This window comes from Salvelinus namaycush, chromosome 20 (genome assembly GCF_016432855.1).
Source record: "Salvelinus namaycush isolate Seneca chromosome 20, SaNama_1.0, whole genome shotgun sequence".
Taxonomy (NCBI): Eukaryota; Metazoa; Chordata; class Actinopteri; order Salmoniformes; family Salmonidae; genus Salvelinus; species Salvelinus namaycush.
The window spans coordinates 24,443,389-24,459,963 of NC_052326.1; the positions used below are offsets into that span (position 1 = coordinate 24,443,389).

The 16,575-nt window shown below is 44.9% G+C and overlaps 1 protein-coding gene across 7 annotated transcripts in view; it reads left to right on the forward strand.

The window, feature by feature from the left end:
- The window catches only part of foxp4 (forkhead box P4), a 169,722-nt gene extending 154,998 nt beyond the window's left edge, over positions 1 to 14,724 (forward strand). For all 7 annotated transcript variants that reach the window (XM_039015906.1, XM_039015902.1, XM_039015903.1 and 4 more), the window contains 4 exons: positions 4,226 to 4,347; positions 7,436 to 7,502; positions 8,495 to 8,670; positions 8,757 to 14,724. In XM_039015906.1, the coding sequence (XP_038871834.1) occupies positions 4,226 to 4,347; positions 7,436 to 7,502; positions 8,495 to 8,670; positions 8,757 to 8,910 (519 nt within the window). In that variant the 3' untranslated portion in view covers positions 8,911 to 14,724. The remainder of the gene's footprint in view (positions 1 to 4,225; positions 4,348 to 7,435; positions 7,503 to 8,494; positions 8,671 to 8,756) is intronic.
- Positions 14,725 to 16,575: the final 1,851 nt, after the last annotated feature.

Sequence of the window (16,575 nt, forward strand, 5' to 3'; positions counted from 1 at the left end):
CCTGTGTTTAGTGTGTGTGTCTCTGCTATGCTCCTGTGTTTAGTGTGTGTGTCTCTACCATGCTCCTGTGTTTAGTGTGTGTGTCTCTACCATGCTCCTGTGTTTAGTGTGTGTGTCTCTACCATGCTCCTGTGTTTAGTGTGTGTGTCTCTGTTATGCTCCTGTGTTTAGTGTGTGTGTCTCTACCATGCTCCTGTGTTTAGTGTGTGTGTCTCTACCATGCTCCTGTGTTTAGTGTGTGTGTCTCTGCCATGCTCCTGTGTTTAGTGTGTGTGTCTCTGTTATGCTCCTGTGTTTAGTGTGTCTGTCTCTACCATGCTCCTGTGTTTAGTGTGTGTGTCTCTACCATGCTCCTGTGTTTAGTGTGTGTGTCTCTACCATGCTCCTGTGTTTAGTGTGTGTGTCTCTACCATGCTCCTGTGTTTAGTGTGTGTGTCTCTGCCATGCTCCTGTGTTTAGTGTGTGTGTCTCTGTTATGCTCCTGTGTTTAGTGTGTGTGTCTCTGCCATTCTCCTGTGTTTAGTGTGTGTGTCTCTACCATGCTCCTGTGTTTAGTGTGTGTGTGTCTCTGTTATGCTCCTGTGTTTAGTGTGTGTGTGTCTCTGTCATGCTCCTGTGTTTAGTGTGTGTGTGTGTCTCTGCCATGCTCCTGTGTTTAGTGTGTGTGTCTCTACCATGCTACTGTGTTTAGTGTGTGTGTGTGTCTCTGCCATGCTCCTGTGTTTAGTGTGTGTGTGTGTGTGTCTCTCTACCATGCTCCTGTGTTTAGTGTGTGTGTGTGTGTCTCTGCCATGCTCCTGTGTTTAGTGTGTGTGTGTGTCTCTGCCATGCTCCTGTGTTTAGTGTGTGTGTGTGTGTGTCTCTGCCATGGTCCTGTGTTTAGTGTGTGTGTGTGTCTCTGCCATGCTCCTGTGTTTAGTGTGTGTGTGTGTGTGTCTCTACCATGCTCCTGTGTTTAGTGTGTGTGTGTGTGTGTGTCTCTACCATGCTCCTGTGTTTAGTGTGTGTGTGTGTGTGTCTCTACCATGCTCCTGTGTTTAGTGTGTGTGTCTCTGTCATGCTCCTGTGTTTAGTGTGTGTGTGTCTCTACCATGCTCCTGTGTTTAGTGTGTGTGTGTGTGTGTGTGTGTGTGTGTGTGTGTGTGTGTGTGTGTGTGTGTGTGTGTGTGTGTGTGTGTGTGTGTGTGTGTGTGTGTGTGTGTGTGTGTGTGTGTGTGTGTGTGTGTGTGTGTCTCTACCATGCTCCTGTGTTTAGTGTGTGTGTCTCTACCATGCTCCTGTGTTTAGTGTGTGTGTGTGTCTCTACCATGCTCCTGTGTTTAGTGTGTGTGTGTCTCTGTTATGCTCCTGTGTTTAGTGTGTGTGTCTCTACCATGCTCCTGTGTTTAGTGTGTGTGTCTCTACCATGCTCCTGTGTTTAGTGTGTGTGTCTCTACCATGCTCCTGTGTTTAGTGTGTGTGTCTCTGTTATGCTCCTGTGTTTAGTGTGTGTGTCTCTACCATGCTCCTGTGTTTAGTGTGTGTGTCTCTACCATGCTCCTGTGTTTAGTGTGTGTGTCTCTGCCATGCTCCTGTGTTTAGTGTGTGTGTCTCTGTTATGCTCCTGTGTTTAGTGTGTCTGTCTCTACCATGCTCCTGTGTTTAGTGTGTGTGTCTCTACCATGCTCCTGTGTTTAGTGTGTGTGTCTCTACCATGCTCCTGTGTTTAGTGTGTGTGTCTCTGCCATGCTCCTGTGTTTAGTGTGTGTGTCTCTGTTATGCTCCTGTGTTTAGTGTGTGTGTCTCTACCATGCTCCTGTGTTTAGTGTGTGTGTCTCTACCATGCTCCTGTGTTTAGTGTGTGTGTCTCTGCCATGCTCCTGTGTTTAGTGTGTGTGTCTCTGTTATGCTCCTGTGTTTAGTGTGTGTGTCTCTGCCATTCTCCTGTGTTTAGTGTGTGTGTCTCTACCATGCTCCTGTGTTTAGTGTGTGTGTGTCTCTGTTATGCTCCTGTGTTTAGTGTGTGTGTGTCTCTGTCATGCTCCTGTGTTTAGTGTGTGTGTGTGTCTCTGCCATGCTCCTGTGTTTAGTGTGTGTGTCTCTACCATGCTACTGTGTTTAGTGTGTGTGTGTGTGTCTCTGCCATGCTCCTGTGTTTAGTGTGTGTGTGTGTGTGTCTCTCTACCATGCTCCTGTGTTTAGTGTGTGTGTGTGTGTCTCTGCCATGCTCCTGTGTTTAGTGTGTGTGTGTGTCTCTGCCATGCTCCTGTGTTTAGTGTGTGTGTGTGTGTCTCTGCCATGGTCCTGTGTTTAGTGTGTGTGTGTGTCTCTGCCATGCTCCTGTGTTTAGTGTGTGTGTGTGTGTGTCTCTACCATGCTCCTGTGTTTAGTGTGTGTGTGTGTGTGTCTCTACCATGCTCCTGTGTTTAGTGTGTGTGTGTGTGTGTCTCTACCATGCTCCTGTGTTTAGTGTGTGTGTCTCTGTCATGCTCCTGTGTTTAGTGTGTGTGTGTCTCTACCATGCTCCTGTGTTTAGTGTGTGTGTGTGTGTGTGTGTGTGTGTGTGTGTGTGTGTGTGTGTGTGTGTGTGTGTGTGTGTGTGTGTGTGTGTGTGTGTGTGTGTGTATGTGTGTGTGTGTGTGTGTGTGTGTGTGTGTGTGTCTCTACCATGCTCCTGTGTTTAGTGTGTGTGTCTCTACCATGCTCCTGTGTTTAGTGTGTGTGTGTGTCTCTACCATGCTCCTGTGTTTAGTGTGTGTGTGTCTCTGTCATGCTCCTGTGTTTAGTGTGTGTGTGTCTCTGCCATGCCCCTGTGTTTAGTGTGTGTGTGTGTGTGTGTCTCTGTCATGCTCCTGTGTTTAGTGTGTGTGTCTCTACCATGCTCCTGTGTTTAGTGTGTGTGTGTGTCTCTACCATGCTCCTGTGTTTAGTGTGTGTGTCTCTACCATGCTCCTGTGTTTAGTGTGTGTGTGTCTCTACCATGCTCCTGTGTTTAGTGTGTGTGTCTCTGCCATGCTCCTGTGTTTAGTGTGTGTGTCTCTACCATGCTCCTGTGTTTAGTGTGTGTGTCTCTGCCATTCTCCTGTGTTTAGTGTGTGTGTCTCTGCCATGCTCCTGTGTTTAGTGTGTGTGTCTCTACCATGCTCCTGTGTTTAGTGTGTGTGTCTCTGCCATTCTCCTGTGTTTAGTGTGTGTCTCTGCCATGCTCCTGTGTTTAGTGTGTGTGTCTCTGCCATGCTCCTGTGTTTAGTGTGTGTGTCTCTGCCATGCTCCTGTGTTTAGTGTGTGTGTGTGTCTGCCATGCTCCTGTGTTTAGTGTGTGTGTCTCTGCCATGCTCCTGTGTTTAGTGTGTGTGTCTCTGCCATGCTCCTGGGTTTAGTGTGTGTGTCTCTACCATGCTCCTGGGTTTAGTGTGTGTGTCTCTACCATGCTCCTGTGTTTAGTGTGTGTGTCTCTGCCATGCTCCTGGGTTTAGTGTGTGTGTCTCTGCCATGCTCCTGGGTTTAGTGTGTGTGTCTCTACCATTCTCCTGTGTTTAGTGTGTGTGTCTCTGCCATGCTCCTGTGTTTAGTGTGTGTGTCTCTGCCATGCTCCTGGGTTTAGTGTGTGTGTCTCTACCATGCTCCTGTGTTTAGTGTGTGTGTCTCTGCCATGCTCCTGTGTTTAGTGTGTGTGTCTCTACCATGCTCCTGTGTTTAGTGTGTGTGTCTCTGCCATGCTCCTGTGCAGGAGCCATTAGTTGACTTCTTTGTCTGAACATGTTTCTGTCATATTTGATTCTGTTCAGAACAACTTCAAATAACCGTTACAAGGTTCTCTTTTCAGGCAGGCTCTCTACATGCTTATGAAAGCAAATGATCTCCTTCTTTCTCCCTCTGTGTCTCTATCTCCCTCTCTCGTCTCTCTCCCTCTGTGTCTCTATCTCCCTCTCTCGTCTCTCTCCCTCTGTGTCTCTATCTCCCTCTCTCGTCTCTCTCCCTCTGTGTCTCTATCTCCCTCTCTCGTCTCTCTCTCCCTCTGTGTCTCTATCTCCCTCTCTCGTCTCTCTCTCCCTCTGTGTCTCTATCTCCCTCTCTCGTCTCTCTCTCCCTCTGTGTCTCTATCTCCCTCTCTCGTCTCTCTCCCTCTGTGTCTCTATCTCCCTCTCTCGTCTCTCTCCCTCTGTGTCTCTATCTCCCTCTCTCGTCTCTCTCTCCCTCTGTGTCTCCATCTCCCTCTCTCGTCTCTCTCTTTCCCTCCATTCAGAATGCTGTGCGCCACAACCTGAGTCTGCATAAGTGTTTTGTGAGGGTGGAGAACGTGAAGGGGGCCGTGTGGACGGTGGACGAAGTGGAATACCAAAAGAGAAGACCGCCAAAGATGACCGGGTACAAACTCATCACACACATTTATCTGTCTGCCTGCCCACCCTGGCTCTCATCACACACATTTATCTGTCTGCCTGCCCACCCTGGCTCTCATCACACACATTTATCTGCCTGCCTGCCCACCCTGGCTCTCATCACACACATGTATCTGTCTGCCTGCCCACCCTGGCTCTCATCACACACATTTATCTGTCTGCCTGCCCACCCTGGCTCTCATCACACACATTTATCTGCCTGCCTGCCCACCCTGGCTCTCATTACACACATGTATCTGTCTGCCTGCCCACCCTGGCTCTCATCACACACATTTATCTGTCTGCCTGCCCACCCTGGCTCTCATCACACACATTTATCTGCCTGCCTGCCCACCCTGGCTCTCATTACACACATGTATCTGTCTGCCTGCCCACCCTGGCTCTCATCACACACATTTATCTGTCTGCCTGCCCACCCTGGCTCTCATCACACACATTTATCTGCCTGCCTGCCCACCCTGGCTCTCATTACACACATGTATCTGCCTGTCTGCCCACCCTGGCTCTCATTACACACATTTATCTGTCTGTCTGCCCACCCTGGCTCTCATCACACACATGTATCTGTCTGCCTGCCCACCCTGGCTCTCATCACACACATTTATCTGTCTGCCTGCCCACCCTGGCTCTCATCACACACATGTATCTGTCTGCCTGCCCACCCTGGCTCTCATAACACACATTTATCTGTCTGCCTGCCCACCCTGGCTCTCATCACACACATTTATCTGCCTGCCTGCCCACCCTGGCTCTCATCACACACATTTATCTGTCTGCCTGCCCACCCTGGCTCTCATCACACACATTTATCTGCCTGCCTGCCCACCCTGGCTTTCATCACAAACATTTATCTGTCTGCCTGCCCACCCTGGCTCTCATAACACACATTTATCTGCCTGTCTGCCCACCCTGGCTCTCATCACACATATTTATCTCCCACATGAATCTGCCTGCCTGCCCACCCTGGTTCTGATGATAAGTGTGTGTGTGGGTGATGTGTGTGTGAGGCTATAGGTGTTGGCATGTATAATTGTGTCATTATTACTAGTGATGCACCGATATGACATTTTTGGCCCTTACCGATATCCGATATTTTCCTTGCCAAAAAAAAACGATACCGATAACCGATATTAAAAATTTTAGCGGCCTTTTAAGAATTCTAGTACAGTTAAATAGTTAACACACACACATGGACGGAGCGGTCTGACGCACTGCATCTCAGTGCAAGAGGTGTATCTGCAGTCCCTGGTTCGAATCCAGGCTGTATCACTTCCGTCCGTGATTGGGAGTCCCATAGGGTGGCACACAATGGGCCCAGCTTCGTCCGGGTTTGGCCGGGGTAGGCCGTCATTGTAAATAAGAATTTGTTCTTAACTGACTTGCCTAGTTAAATAAAGGTTACATACACACACACCATACTAACCAAAAAGTTAGTGTCATCCCAAAAGTCACCCCTGGTGAGACAAAACCGCGACTCGTCAGTGAAGAGCACTTTTTACCAGTCCTGTCTGGTTCAGCGACGGTGGGTTTGTGCCCATAGGCGACGTTGTTGCCGGTGATGTCTGGTGAGGACCTGCCTTACAACAGGCCTGCAAGCCCTCAGTCCAGCCTCTCTCAGCCTATTGCGGACAGTCTGAGCACTGATGGAGGGATTGTGCGTTCCTGGTGTAACTCGGGCAGTTGTTGTTGCCATCCTGTACCTGTCCCGCAGGTGTGATGTTCGGATGTACCGATCCTGTGCAGGTGTTGTTACACGTGGTCTGCCACTGCGAGGATGATCAACTGTCCGTCCTGTCTCCCTGTAGCGCTGTCTTAGGCGTCTCACAGTATGGACATTGCAATTTATTGCCCTGGCCACATCTGCAGTCCTCATGCCTCCTTGCAGCATGCCTAAGGCATGTTCACGCAGATGAGCAGGGACCCCAGGCATCTTTCTTTTGGTGTTTTTCAGAGTCAGTAGAAAGGCCTCTTTAGTGTCCTAAGTTTTCATAACTGTGACCTTAATTGCCTACCGTCTGTAAGCTGTTAGTGTCTTAACGACCGTTCCACAGGTGCATGTTCATTCATTGTTTATGGTTCATTGAACAAGCATTGGAAACAGTGTTTATACCCTTTACAATGAAGATCTGTGAAGTTATTTGGATTTTTACGAATTATCTTTGAAAGACAGGGTCCTGAAAAAGGGACGTTTCTTTTTTTGCTGAGTTTAGGTATGCATGTCAGCTTTGACAGCGGTTTTGCACATCGGGGCATTAAACTAGACATTCCGATATGTTCACCCATAATTATTACCAAGGGGTTAACTCAGGAGTCAAATTTAAAGGCCTGCTCTGTCAGTGTGTGTGTTTCATATCTAAATGTGTGCATGTGTGCATTTCATATCTAAATGTGTGCATGTGTGTGTTTCATATCTAAATGTGTGCATGTGTGTGTTTCATGTCTAAATGTGTGCATGTGTGTGTTTCCCATTCTACGTATTTGTCGACACCATTACTGTGCTGCTGTCTATGATGCAGGGTGGAGAGAGGTTTGTTAGTGTGAAGCGTGTGTAAACAAATCTTCACACACGGAAGACAGAGGCTTGTTAGCATGTGTAAAAAGATTTTCTTTCCAACTGCCAGAGAAATCAGGCCATATTACACAATCAAACACACACACATGCCTGCACAGCAGATATCAGAGACTGGGAACTGCTGTTGTGTGTGTGTTAACAGCATCTGTTTACAGTATGTGTGTATGCTTGTGTGTGTAGCGGGTGCATTTGTTACATTTGTAAGTTGTTTTTGGCTGCAGCTGCTCCTTTACACACATGCACTCAATATGTGGGCAGCAGGTAGCCTAGCGGTTAGAGTGTTGGGCCAGTAACTGAAAGGTCGCTGGTTCGAATACCTTAACCAACAAGGTGAAAAACCTTTCGGTTACTGGCCCAACGCTCTTAATAACCGCTAGGCTTCGTGCTGCTCCGTGGCTGACCCTGTAAAAACAACACATTTCACTGCATCTATCCAGTATATGTGAGATGTGTTTAATTCTAATCTCCTTTCTCTCTCTAGGAGTCCTACTCTGGTGAAGAATATGATTTCAGGCCTGGGCTTCGGTTCCCTAAACGCCAGCTACCAGGTTAGTGTACACACCTACACACACACTAGTTAGCAAGTTAGGCTAGATAGTGACACGTGCACACGTCCAGAACACTCCTCCCCACACACACACACAGACGTACAGTGGTTCTTCCTTTAAAAGTTGCGGCATACTGCAGCACAGCTGGCGGGGTGCCGCAGAATTCTGTGGCACGTTATTTAAGTGTCAGCCATTGTTGCCAGAATGACGCAATTTACCACAATCTGCCACCATCTACCACAAACGGTCGCGGCATAAGCTCCAAACTTTTAAAGGAAGAACCACTGTGCACATACACCTTACTCCATCCGACTATGACTCAGATGACTTATAGCATCAAGTATTTGTCAATTAAGGTCACTGCATGAAATTTGTGCCTGTCCTATAAAATCAATTTCAGTCACTCCTATCACATGCACACACTCCCTGGGCAAACCAACCAGCAATGAATGCTCTCTCACTTTCACTCTCTTTCTCTCTCTCTACCCTCTAACCCACCCGCTCCCCACCACACACACACACACACACCACACACACACACACACACACACACACACACACACACACACACACACACACACACACACACACACACACACACACACACACACACACACACACACACACACACACACGCCACTAAACCCTTGAGCAGTGAAGTGTAGTGTGCAAGAGCCCCCTAGTGGTTGTATGTGGTAATCCTGAAGAGTTAGTCATCCAGGCAACACTGGTTTAGTCTTCAGCATTACTGATTATCAAATCAACGTTTATTCGTCACATACTCAGTTTACAGCAGGTTAAAACGGTGCAGCGAAATGCTCAGCAAGTACTCAACAGGACTAACCAGTCAAAGCATCTGTGTTACTGAATACATACATGGGTTCTTCTTGCTCACAAAGTTTATTTGTGGATCCATAAGTACTTGAAGTCAATTGTGATGTATGTGAGTGTCTTTTAATGTAAATCTGTGTGTTCCTGTGTGTGTGTAATAGGCAGCCCTTGCGGAGAGCAGTTTAACTCTACTGAACAGCCAGGGCCTGGTTAACCCCTCATCTGCCGCCAGCCTCAACATGCTGCATGGGATGGGTCATGATGACGTCAGCTCCACTGTGGAACAGGTCAACAGCAACGGCAGCTGCAGCCCTACACTCAGCCCACAGCAGTATGGGTAAGACACACACACACAAACTCTCTAACAAACACACTCCCTCTCTCTTTCTCTGTCTTTCTCTAACGCGTCCCTCTGCCTTTCAGACACCAGGTCCATGTGAAGGAGGAGCCCACTGAGATCGAGGAGGACAGCCGCTCCATGTCGCTCATGGCAACTGTCACTCAGAACATGGCATTTCCTAGCGATCGCGATGACCGCGATTTGGATGATGAGCTTCCCACCGAGGAGCTGGAGTAGGATTGGATGAGTTGAACCAGTGGACGGGACTTTGAGGTTTAATCCCGCCCGCTCATTTGGAGTGAAGCGAAATGATGACCACATAAAAAAGAAGATAGAGATAAAAAAAAAGATAAAGATCATAATTTTTATAAAGCAAGAAACCAACAACATTGACAAACAGGGTTAGACCTCCGTTACATACCGACGCAAAAATAACACTCTGGAGCATTGCTTTATTCCCACACATTTTCACCCACCTCACCCCCTCCTCCTCACCCCCTCCTCCCTCACCCGATGAGCAGCGTATTGTCAGAGAGACAGCTCTCAGTGGTGATATTGAGGGAGGGTCCCCTCTCCTCTCTCCTCTCCCTGTTGATTCACACAGATGGTCTACCCACCCTACAGTCCTTTAGTGCTGGTAGTTTGATTTCCACACCACTTCAATATACATACAGGTGTGTGAGAGAGAGTGTGGAGATACACACACTTCAGATCATGTGTATATATTGTTTGGAACAGTCACCAGGAGGTGTATAACTCTCCTCCTCTTCTCCGGTCATGTTAGTTCCTTTTTCTTTTCTTATTTTGCCTGAAAGAACTGCTGGGCTTTGAGATGGAAGGAAGGACAGTGGTTTTCTCAAAGATTACCCCACCTGCTCACACATCAGAAACCAAGCGTACAAACCAGTCAGTGATCCATAGGTGGGACTGAGACTGGATTGCAGGATTCTGCCCTATGCCCACTCTCTAGCCATTCTCTGCCCTATGCCCACTCTCTAGCCATTCTCTGCCCTATGCCCACTCTCTAGCCATTCTCTGCCCTATGCCCACTCTCTAGCCATTCTCTGCCCTATGCCCACTCTCTAGCCATTCTCTGCCCAAGCCAGACAAGACTCTCTTTACTCATTATGACACACAAAAAAAGAAGACATTGTTTCCCCCCCAAAAAAGACCCTTTGGTGCTTTACTCCTCCTTCATGAGTGATAGAGTGATGGGCACAGGTCATCCTGAGAGAGAGAGAAAAAGAGAGGGAGGAAGGAGAGATCATCCACACAGAGATATCTGACTAAAATAGTTTATGATTATGGAATACAAAACATTTTATATCCAAAAAGTGGTAGCTTTTTCACTTCCTTCTTTCTTTGATGTTATCATTTAATTTTTAGGATTCATATTTCCATGGTGATATAATTCTGTTTCAAAGTGTATTTTGTAAAAATGCTTTGTTTCTTTAGTTTTTAGTTTTTATTAACTCTGCTTGTTCACACCATTCCAAACTAGTATTGGTGGCAAAGAAAGTGCAGTATTGTCCCAAAATTCCCCATACCCCAGCCCACCATGAATACCTTTCTGTGTGTCTGGGTTTGCCAGTTTAGATGGCAGGAGATTGAGAATAGCACTTAGGATCGAAGGCCTCAGCTCCTGAGAACACTCACCAATAATCCCAACATTATCATCCATTTGTATTATTCCTTTTTAACTAACTTTCATTCCTTATTATTTTATCTTCTCGTAGTTAGTTGAGAAACATCAGCTGTGATACAAAGCAATGCTTGAAAAAATATATTATGGCAGTCAGAGAATACCTCATCCCACAAATTTCCGCCCGGAAGTGTGTGCAAAATGTTAAAGAAGTAAGGGGGAATTCTTTGTGTGGGACACCAAAACGTGGCAACTCTGCTCAGTTTCATTTCAAAGTTCTATTGTTACTATAGTTACTGTATAGAAGCTGTCTGCAATTCACTGTGTGAGTTGAACTCAAAGGAATAGCACGTGAGATTTAAAATCTTTTGTTTTCAGTGAGCGTAAAAGCATTACCTTCTCTGCAGTGCCATACCAAATTTAAACACATTATTTTTATGTATTTTCTGCTTTTTCTCCCATTTTATTTTTGTTACAGGTAACCAAAGAAATGTGTAGAAAACCAAAAACCCTGTAGTTTATTTCCCCTTTTGAGTTTTTCCTCTAAAGAACTGGCCATAAGACAATAAACATCTGACATTTAAATTATTATTGTATTATCGTAACTCTTACGTTGAATTTGTTCATGACAGTACTGACCATTCCAAAAACCAAAGTATAAAATGCTAAATAGAATTTGGTGATGTTAAAATCTTTTTACATGTGTTTAACTGGTGCAAATGACGACTAACATTAGGTATGCTATGGTTGAAGGCCAAAAACAGTATTAACAAACAACCCTTTTGCAGTTCCTTAGATAAATAAAGAAAGCACTTAGGATTTAAATCTCTATCTCTCCATGCTCAGGCTACCTGTGTTTCAAACACAACCCTATGACAGGCTCTGCTGTAGGCAAGCCTAAGATGGGATTCAGGGTTAAAGATGACAAATAATTATCTTACCCTCATTAGGCACTTGAACACAACATTTATATACCTTTATGTGACACTAGAAGCCAGCAAAAAAAGAAGTGGGCTGTCAGTTGTCCATTAACTGGGATACAGTTAAAAACAAAAAATACATTGTTATTGCACTGTAATAATGCATGTTTTGATTAATTTCCTCAACCAAAACAATATTTTCATTGTGAAACTCTATACATTCAAACATCCCTTTGTGCTATGCAGGAGAATGTCATATTTTGACCCGGCTCCCGGTTTGATTGAAAAGGACCAAAAGTCCCATTGTCTAGCAGTGAACAGTTTACTTAATGTACTTTCTTTACTCCTCACCTACAGTATACTCAAGCAGACACAACAGTTTAACAAATACCAAAAAGGACAGGTGTTATAATAAATAGGAACAAAATGATAATGTTTCGCTCTTATATTGTCTTCATGCTCTCACATTGCTATAGAAACACGTTCATATCCCCAGTCTGTGAGTAGTTGTGATAGAGACTGTTTGAAGCTGGCTGTCATTCCAAACATCACATCAGTAGACAAACAGAGGGTTTTTCAGAACAGACATACCATTATGACCATTTGTGATATTTACAGCAAAGAGAGAACAACTGACAAATTACAAAATCATACCAATGTGAAAGGAACACACCAAGGGACATGTCAACTTATGTATTTTTTCTAAAACAAAATTTGGGAACAGTTTTGTCAAATCAACTCTTGCACCATTTTCTTTGTTTTTTAATAAAGGAGTCTTTGTATTGACTTCCTGTGTAAAACAGCACTGTTTCCTGTATAAGTAGCGTTATGATGCTTCACGTCATCAGACTGATTTATAACAAACAAAGTGGGAGAGGGACACCGAGAGTAAAAACCAAAAATAACACTACCTCCTTTTCAAAATGGTTCACAATAAAAGCCAATGGGAGACTGGAGACCAGAATTTTTTTTATTATTTTTTATTATTCTTCCTCAATAACAATAGTGAAATATACCAAAACACAGCTTACTGTTAATACACATTAAGTGGGGCTGGAAAAGCTTGTCTGGTTATCTGAACTCCAAATTCATGAGCGTGAGCGCAAAAACAAAGAGAAGTTACAACAACATTACACCCCGTTAAAGATGACTACCTCTCCTAAAACCACAGAGAACCGGTGCGTTCTCCTAAGAGTGAAGAGTGAAGTGGTCACCATGTTTAAAAGGTCTACTCTCAGCTGTGTATTATTGGCTCTCTCTGTACTGTCCATTATCATAAAACACAGTGAACAGCCTCTTAACTGGGTGCTCTAATTGTATGCACGCATATTTATGAGCCGGCTTTGCCGGCAGCCAATGATAGTCCGGTCGTTAGCTGCGACTCAATGGGGCAGGAAGCTGGTTGTCAGGAGTGATGATGGGCAGAATGTATGAGTGCCCTGCACCCGCCATTGGGCCCACACACAGTAGTGCCCGCCACACACCAGTGGCCCGCACTACACATGAATGGAGAGAACAGCTTTAAGATGGCAGCGATAAAGGAAACACACCCACACACACTCACAGGCTGTAGTCAGTGTTCAGTCGAAAGGGCCCTTAGTATCAGTCAATAAGCCTCAGAGCTGGGAATTAAAGCCCTGTGACATGGAGCTGGCCCTTCACGGTGAATAGTGGCCCCTGTCACTAGGAGCCGGGCCCCTGTTGGCCCCTTGGTTCAGACAGCTGAGGAGAGGCTCTGAGTAACTAAAGATACTATCCAAAGACAAACACAGAGCTTGCTGGGAGACGGACAATAATAACAGCTTACAAAGGAATGAATGATTACTACTATTATTATTGTTATGATCCAAACTCTCACGAAAGAGGCACTGCTGCATTCAGTAAATAAATGATGTTTGAATTCTCATCCGTTAAGGTACACCTGTAAGCCAAGCTGTTTTATCAAGATGTAGATTGACATTCGTTGATGATGTTGACAGATCGCCATAGACACTTCTGTTCCTTCTCCGGTTTGGCTGTTATGGTGTATTATTGTATATTAACGCTTGGCTTAGCTCTCGAGGGCATTCTTTACCATTATTTCTTTTTGATTTTCTCTTTTGTTAATTTAGTTTTTGTAAAGCTTCCAGCTTGGATTCCTATACTGTATTGCTAATGCTGAAGTGTATGTATTTATCATATTAAGTGCTGCAGGTATCTTTGTTGAATAGTTATTCCTTTCTTTTTTTGTTTTCTTCATAAAACGTCTGGGACGATGATTTTTTAAGTGTATTATCTCTAAAAAATAAAATAATTAAAGTTAGATAAGTGGTTTAGGTAACAGCTGTTTGTATATTTATCTTAGCTAGGTCTATTTTGATACCTTTTGTCTCTGTACTGCATTTTTAAGGAAAGAAAAAGAAAAACAAGAGTAAAACAAAAAGTTGACTTCATTATGTATTGATGATACCTCAGAAGGACTTTTCTCTAAGACAGGACCAAAACCTCAGAAAAAATTTGAGAAAGAGGAAAATAATTGAAGAAAATATGTAGCCCCTCTCTTGCTTTTAAAGATGGAGCAATGTAAAGGTGATGTTGTGGGTCCTTTATGTGTCCTCTGACCCCTGACCACAGTCATTCCTCTGATGACCTTTAACTTACAGCGGTCAATCACTCAATAGGACAACTGGGCGTGGCCCTCAATCAAACACCTGATGGCATTTGTCCAATTAGAATCCTAACCAAAGGTGTTGTGAGTGGCCATGGCTTACAAGCTAACAGACCACCACAACTATAACCAAACCAACCCTAGGCACTAATCTATCACAAGCTACTTCCCATACCTCAAACCATTCTTCGCTATCACCATCGCTATCATCTCTTGGACGAGCACTCTTCCTATTGGATCATTAGTGACTCCAGGGACCTCATTGGCCCCGCCCCTGCTCTATGATTGGACAGCTCTTAGGTGTCATGTTGAGGAAAAGGGAACTTAAAGGACAGTTGCCCATGTTATTATGAACTTCACAGCCCCCCCCAAAAATGGAACTACCACTTCAGCTGTCCTCTGGTTGTATCTTAGGAATGTGTGTACATTTTCAGCAGTGACTCTCTGTAACATTACTTCGTTTCAGTTTCTGTTTACCTCTCTTTTATCTTTTTATTTTGTTCTGTTTGTTAATTTTTTGAAAGTGTGACCCAGGGGAATGGGTAAAGTTGGAGCAGGCGGTGGTTTTTAAGATGGTCTAAAAGAGGTTTAAAAAAAGGTGACTTTGCCACCGAGACCTTTGCCCTTTCCCCCTTCCCTGGGTGGCCATGTCATGCCAGTCACTGCCCTTTTCCTCATGCTGTATAAAACACACATATATCTGTGTATTTGTAACCTGAATCTTCTTGTGTCTGTCCATGCAGACAATAAAAACAACTGTACAGTAGGTCTAGTTGCATGTAATCTGTACTAATTATTGACAATGGCATTATAAAATGCAATAAAATACTTATTACACTGTCTGACTGTGTCAGCGTGATGTTCTTTATCTGTCCAGATGTGCCACTGGTTTTACTCAACGCACGCTATTCCTAGAGGTAAAGGGATGGTTCCGTAGTGCAGTCAAGTGCCTCATACACCTGCCCCACACCATAGCTGTATCCACTATTCCCTTGGCCCTACTCTCCCACTTCCCCACCTTTCTCCCCAGCTCACCAATGTTTCACCCCTTCCTCCTGAGACTTAGAAAGAGCTCCATTGTGTGTGTCAGAGAGAGAGAGCGAGGAAGGAAATGTGCTTTGAATAAGAGCGGCAGACAGGGCGAGGCCTCAGAACAAACAGACTCCTGGCAAGGAGCACACTCACACAATACACACTCACACAATACACACACACACAATACACACCCACACAATACACACACACAATACACACTCATACAATACACACACACACAATACACACATGTACACACAATACACACTCACACAATACACACCCACATAATACACACTCACACACGCAATACCCACACCCACACACAATACACACTCACACAATACACACTCACACAATACACACCCACACAATACACACTCACACACGCAATACCCACACCCACACACAATACACACTCACACAATACACACTCACACAATACACACCCACACAATACACACTCACACACGCAATACCCACACCCACACACAATACACACTCACACAATACACACTCACACAATACACTCCCACAATACACACACACACACAGCACATACTGTAGGTGGACTCACTCATCAGTCCAGCCCAAATGAGGAAAGGGAGAGAGTGTGGGAGCAGGGGTCCCAATGTGTGTGTGGTGTGTGAGTCAAGGGAAACATCTGGACTAGTAGAGGTATGGAGTGTGTCTGGTGAGAGACATTCCATCCTTTACCAGTCTCGCCATCTCATTTAGCTGATGACATTTGTCAAATCATATTCACCACTTTGACTGCGTGACATAGTGCTCACCCTGTTTTTTCCTGTCTGGTAGTGCTCACCCTGTTTTTTCCTGTGTTGTAGTGCTCACCCTGTTTTTTCCTGTGTTGTAGTGCTCACCCTATTTTTTCCTCTGTTGTAGTGCTCACCCTGTTTTTTCCTATGTTGTAGTGCTCACCCTGTTGTAGTGCTCACCCTGTTTTTTCCTGTGTTGTGCTCACCCTGTTTTTTCCTGTGTTGTAGTGCTCACCCTGTTTTTTCCTGTGTTGTAGTGCTCACCCTGTTTTTTCCTGTGTTGTAGTGCTCACCCTATTTTTTCCTCTGTTGTAGTGCTCACCCTGTTTTTTCCTGTGTTGTGCTCACCCTGTTTTTTCCTCTGTTGTAGTGCTCACCCTGTTTTTTCCTGTGTTGTAGTGCTCACCCTGTTTTTCCTGTGTTGTGGTGCTCACCCTGTTTTTTCCTGTGTTGTAGTGCTCACCCTGTTTTTTCCTGTGTTGTAGTGCTCACCCTGTTTTTTCCTCTGTTGTAGTGCTCACCCTGTTTTTTCCTCTGTTGTAGTGCTCACTCTGTTTTTTCCTCTGTTGTAGTGCTCACCCTGTTTTTTCCTGTGTTGTAGTGCTCACCCTGTTTTTTCCTGTGTTGTAGTGCTCACCCTATTCTTTCCTGTGTTGTAGTGCTCACCCTATTTTTTCCTCTGTTGTAGTGCTCATCCTGTTTTTTCCTCTGTTGTAGTGCTCACCCTGTTTTTTCCTCTGTTGTAGTGCTCACCCTGTTTTTTCCTGTGTTGTAGTGCTCACCCTGTTTTTTCCTGTGTTGTAGTGCTCACCCTATTTTTTCCTGTGTTGTAGTGCTCATCCTGTTTTTTCCTCTGTTGTAGTGCTCACCCTGTTTTTTCCT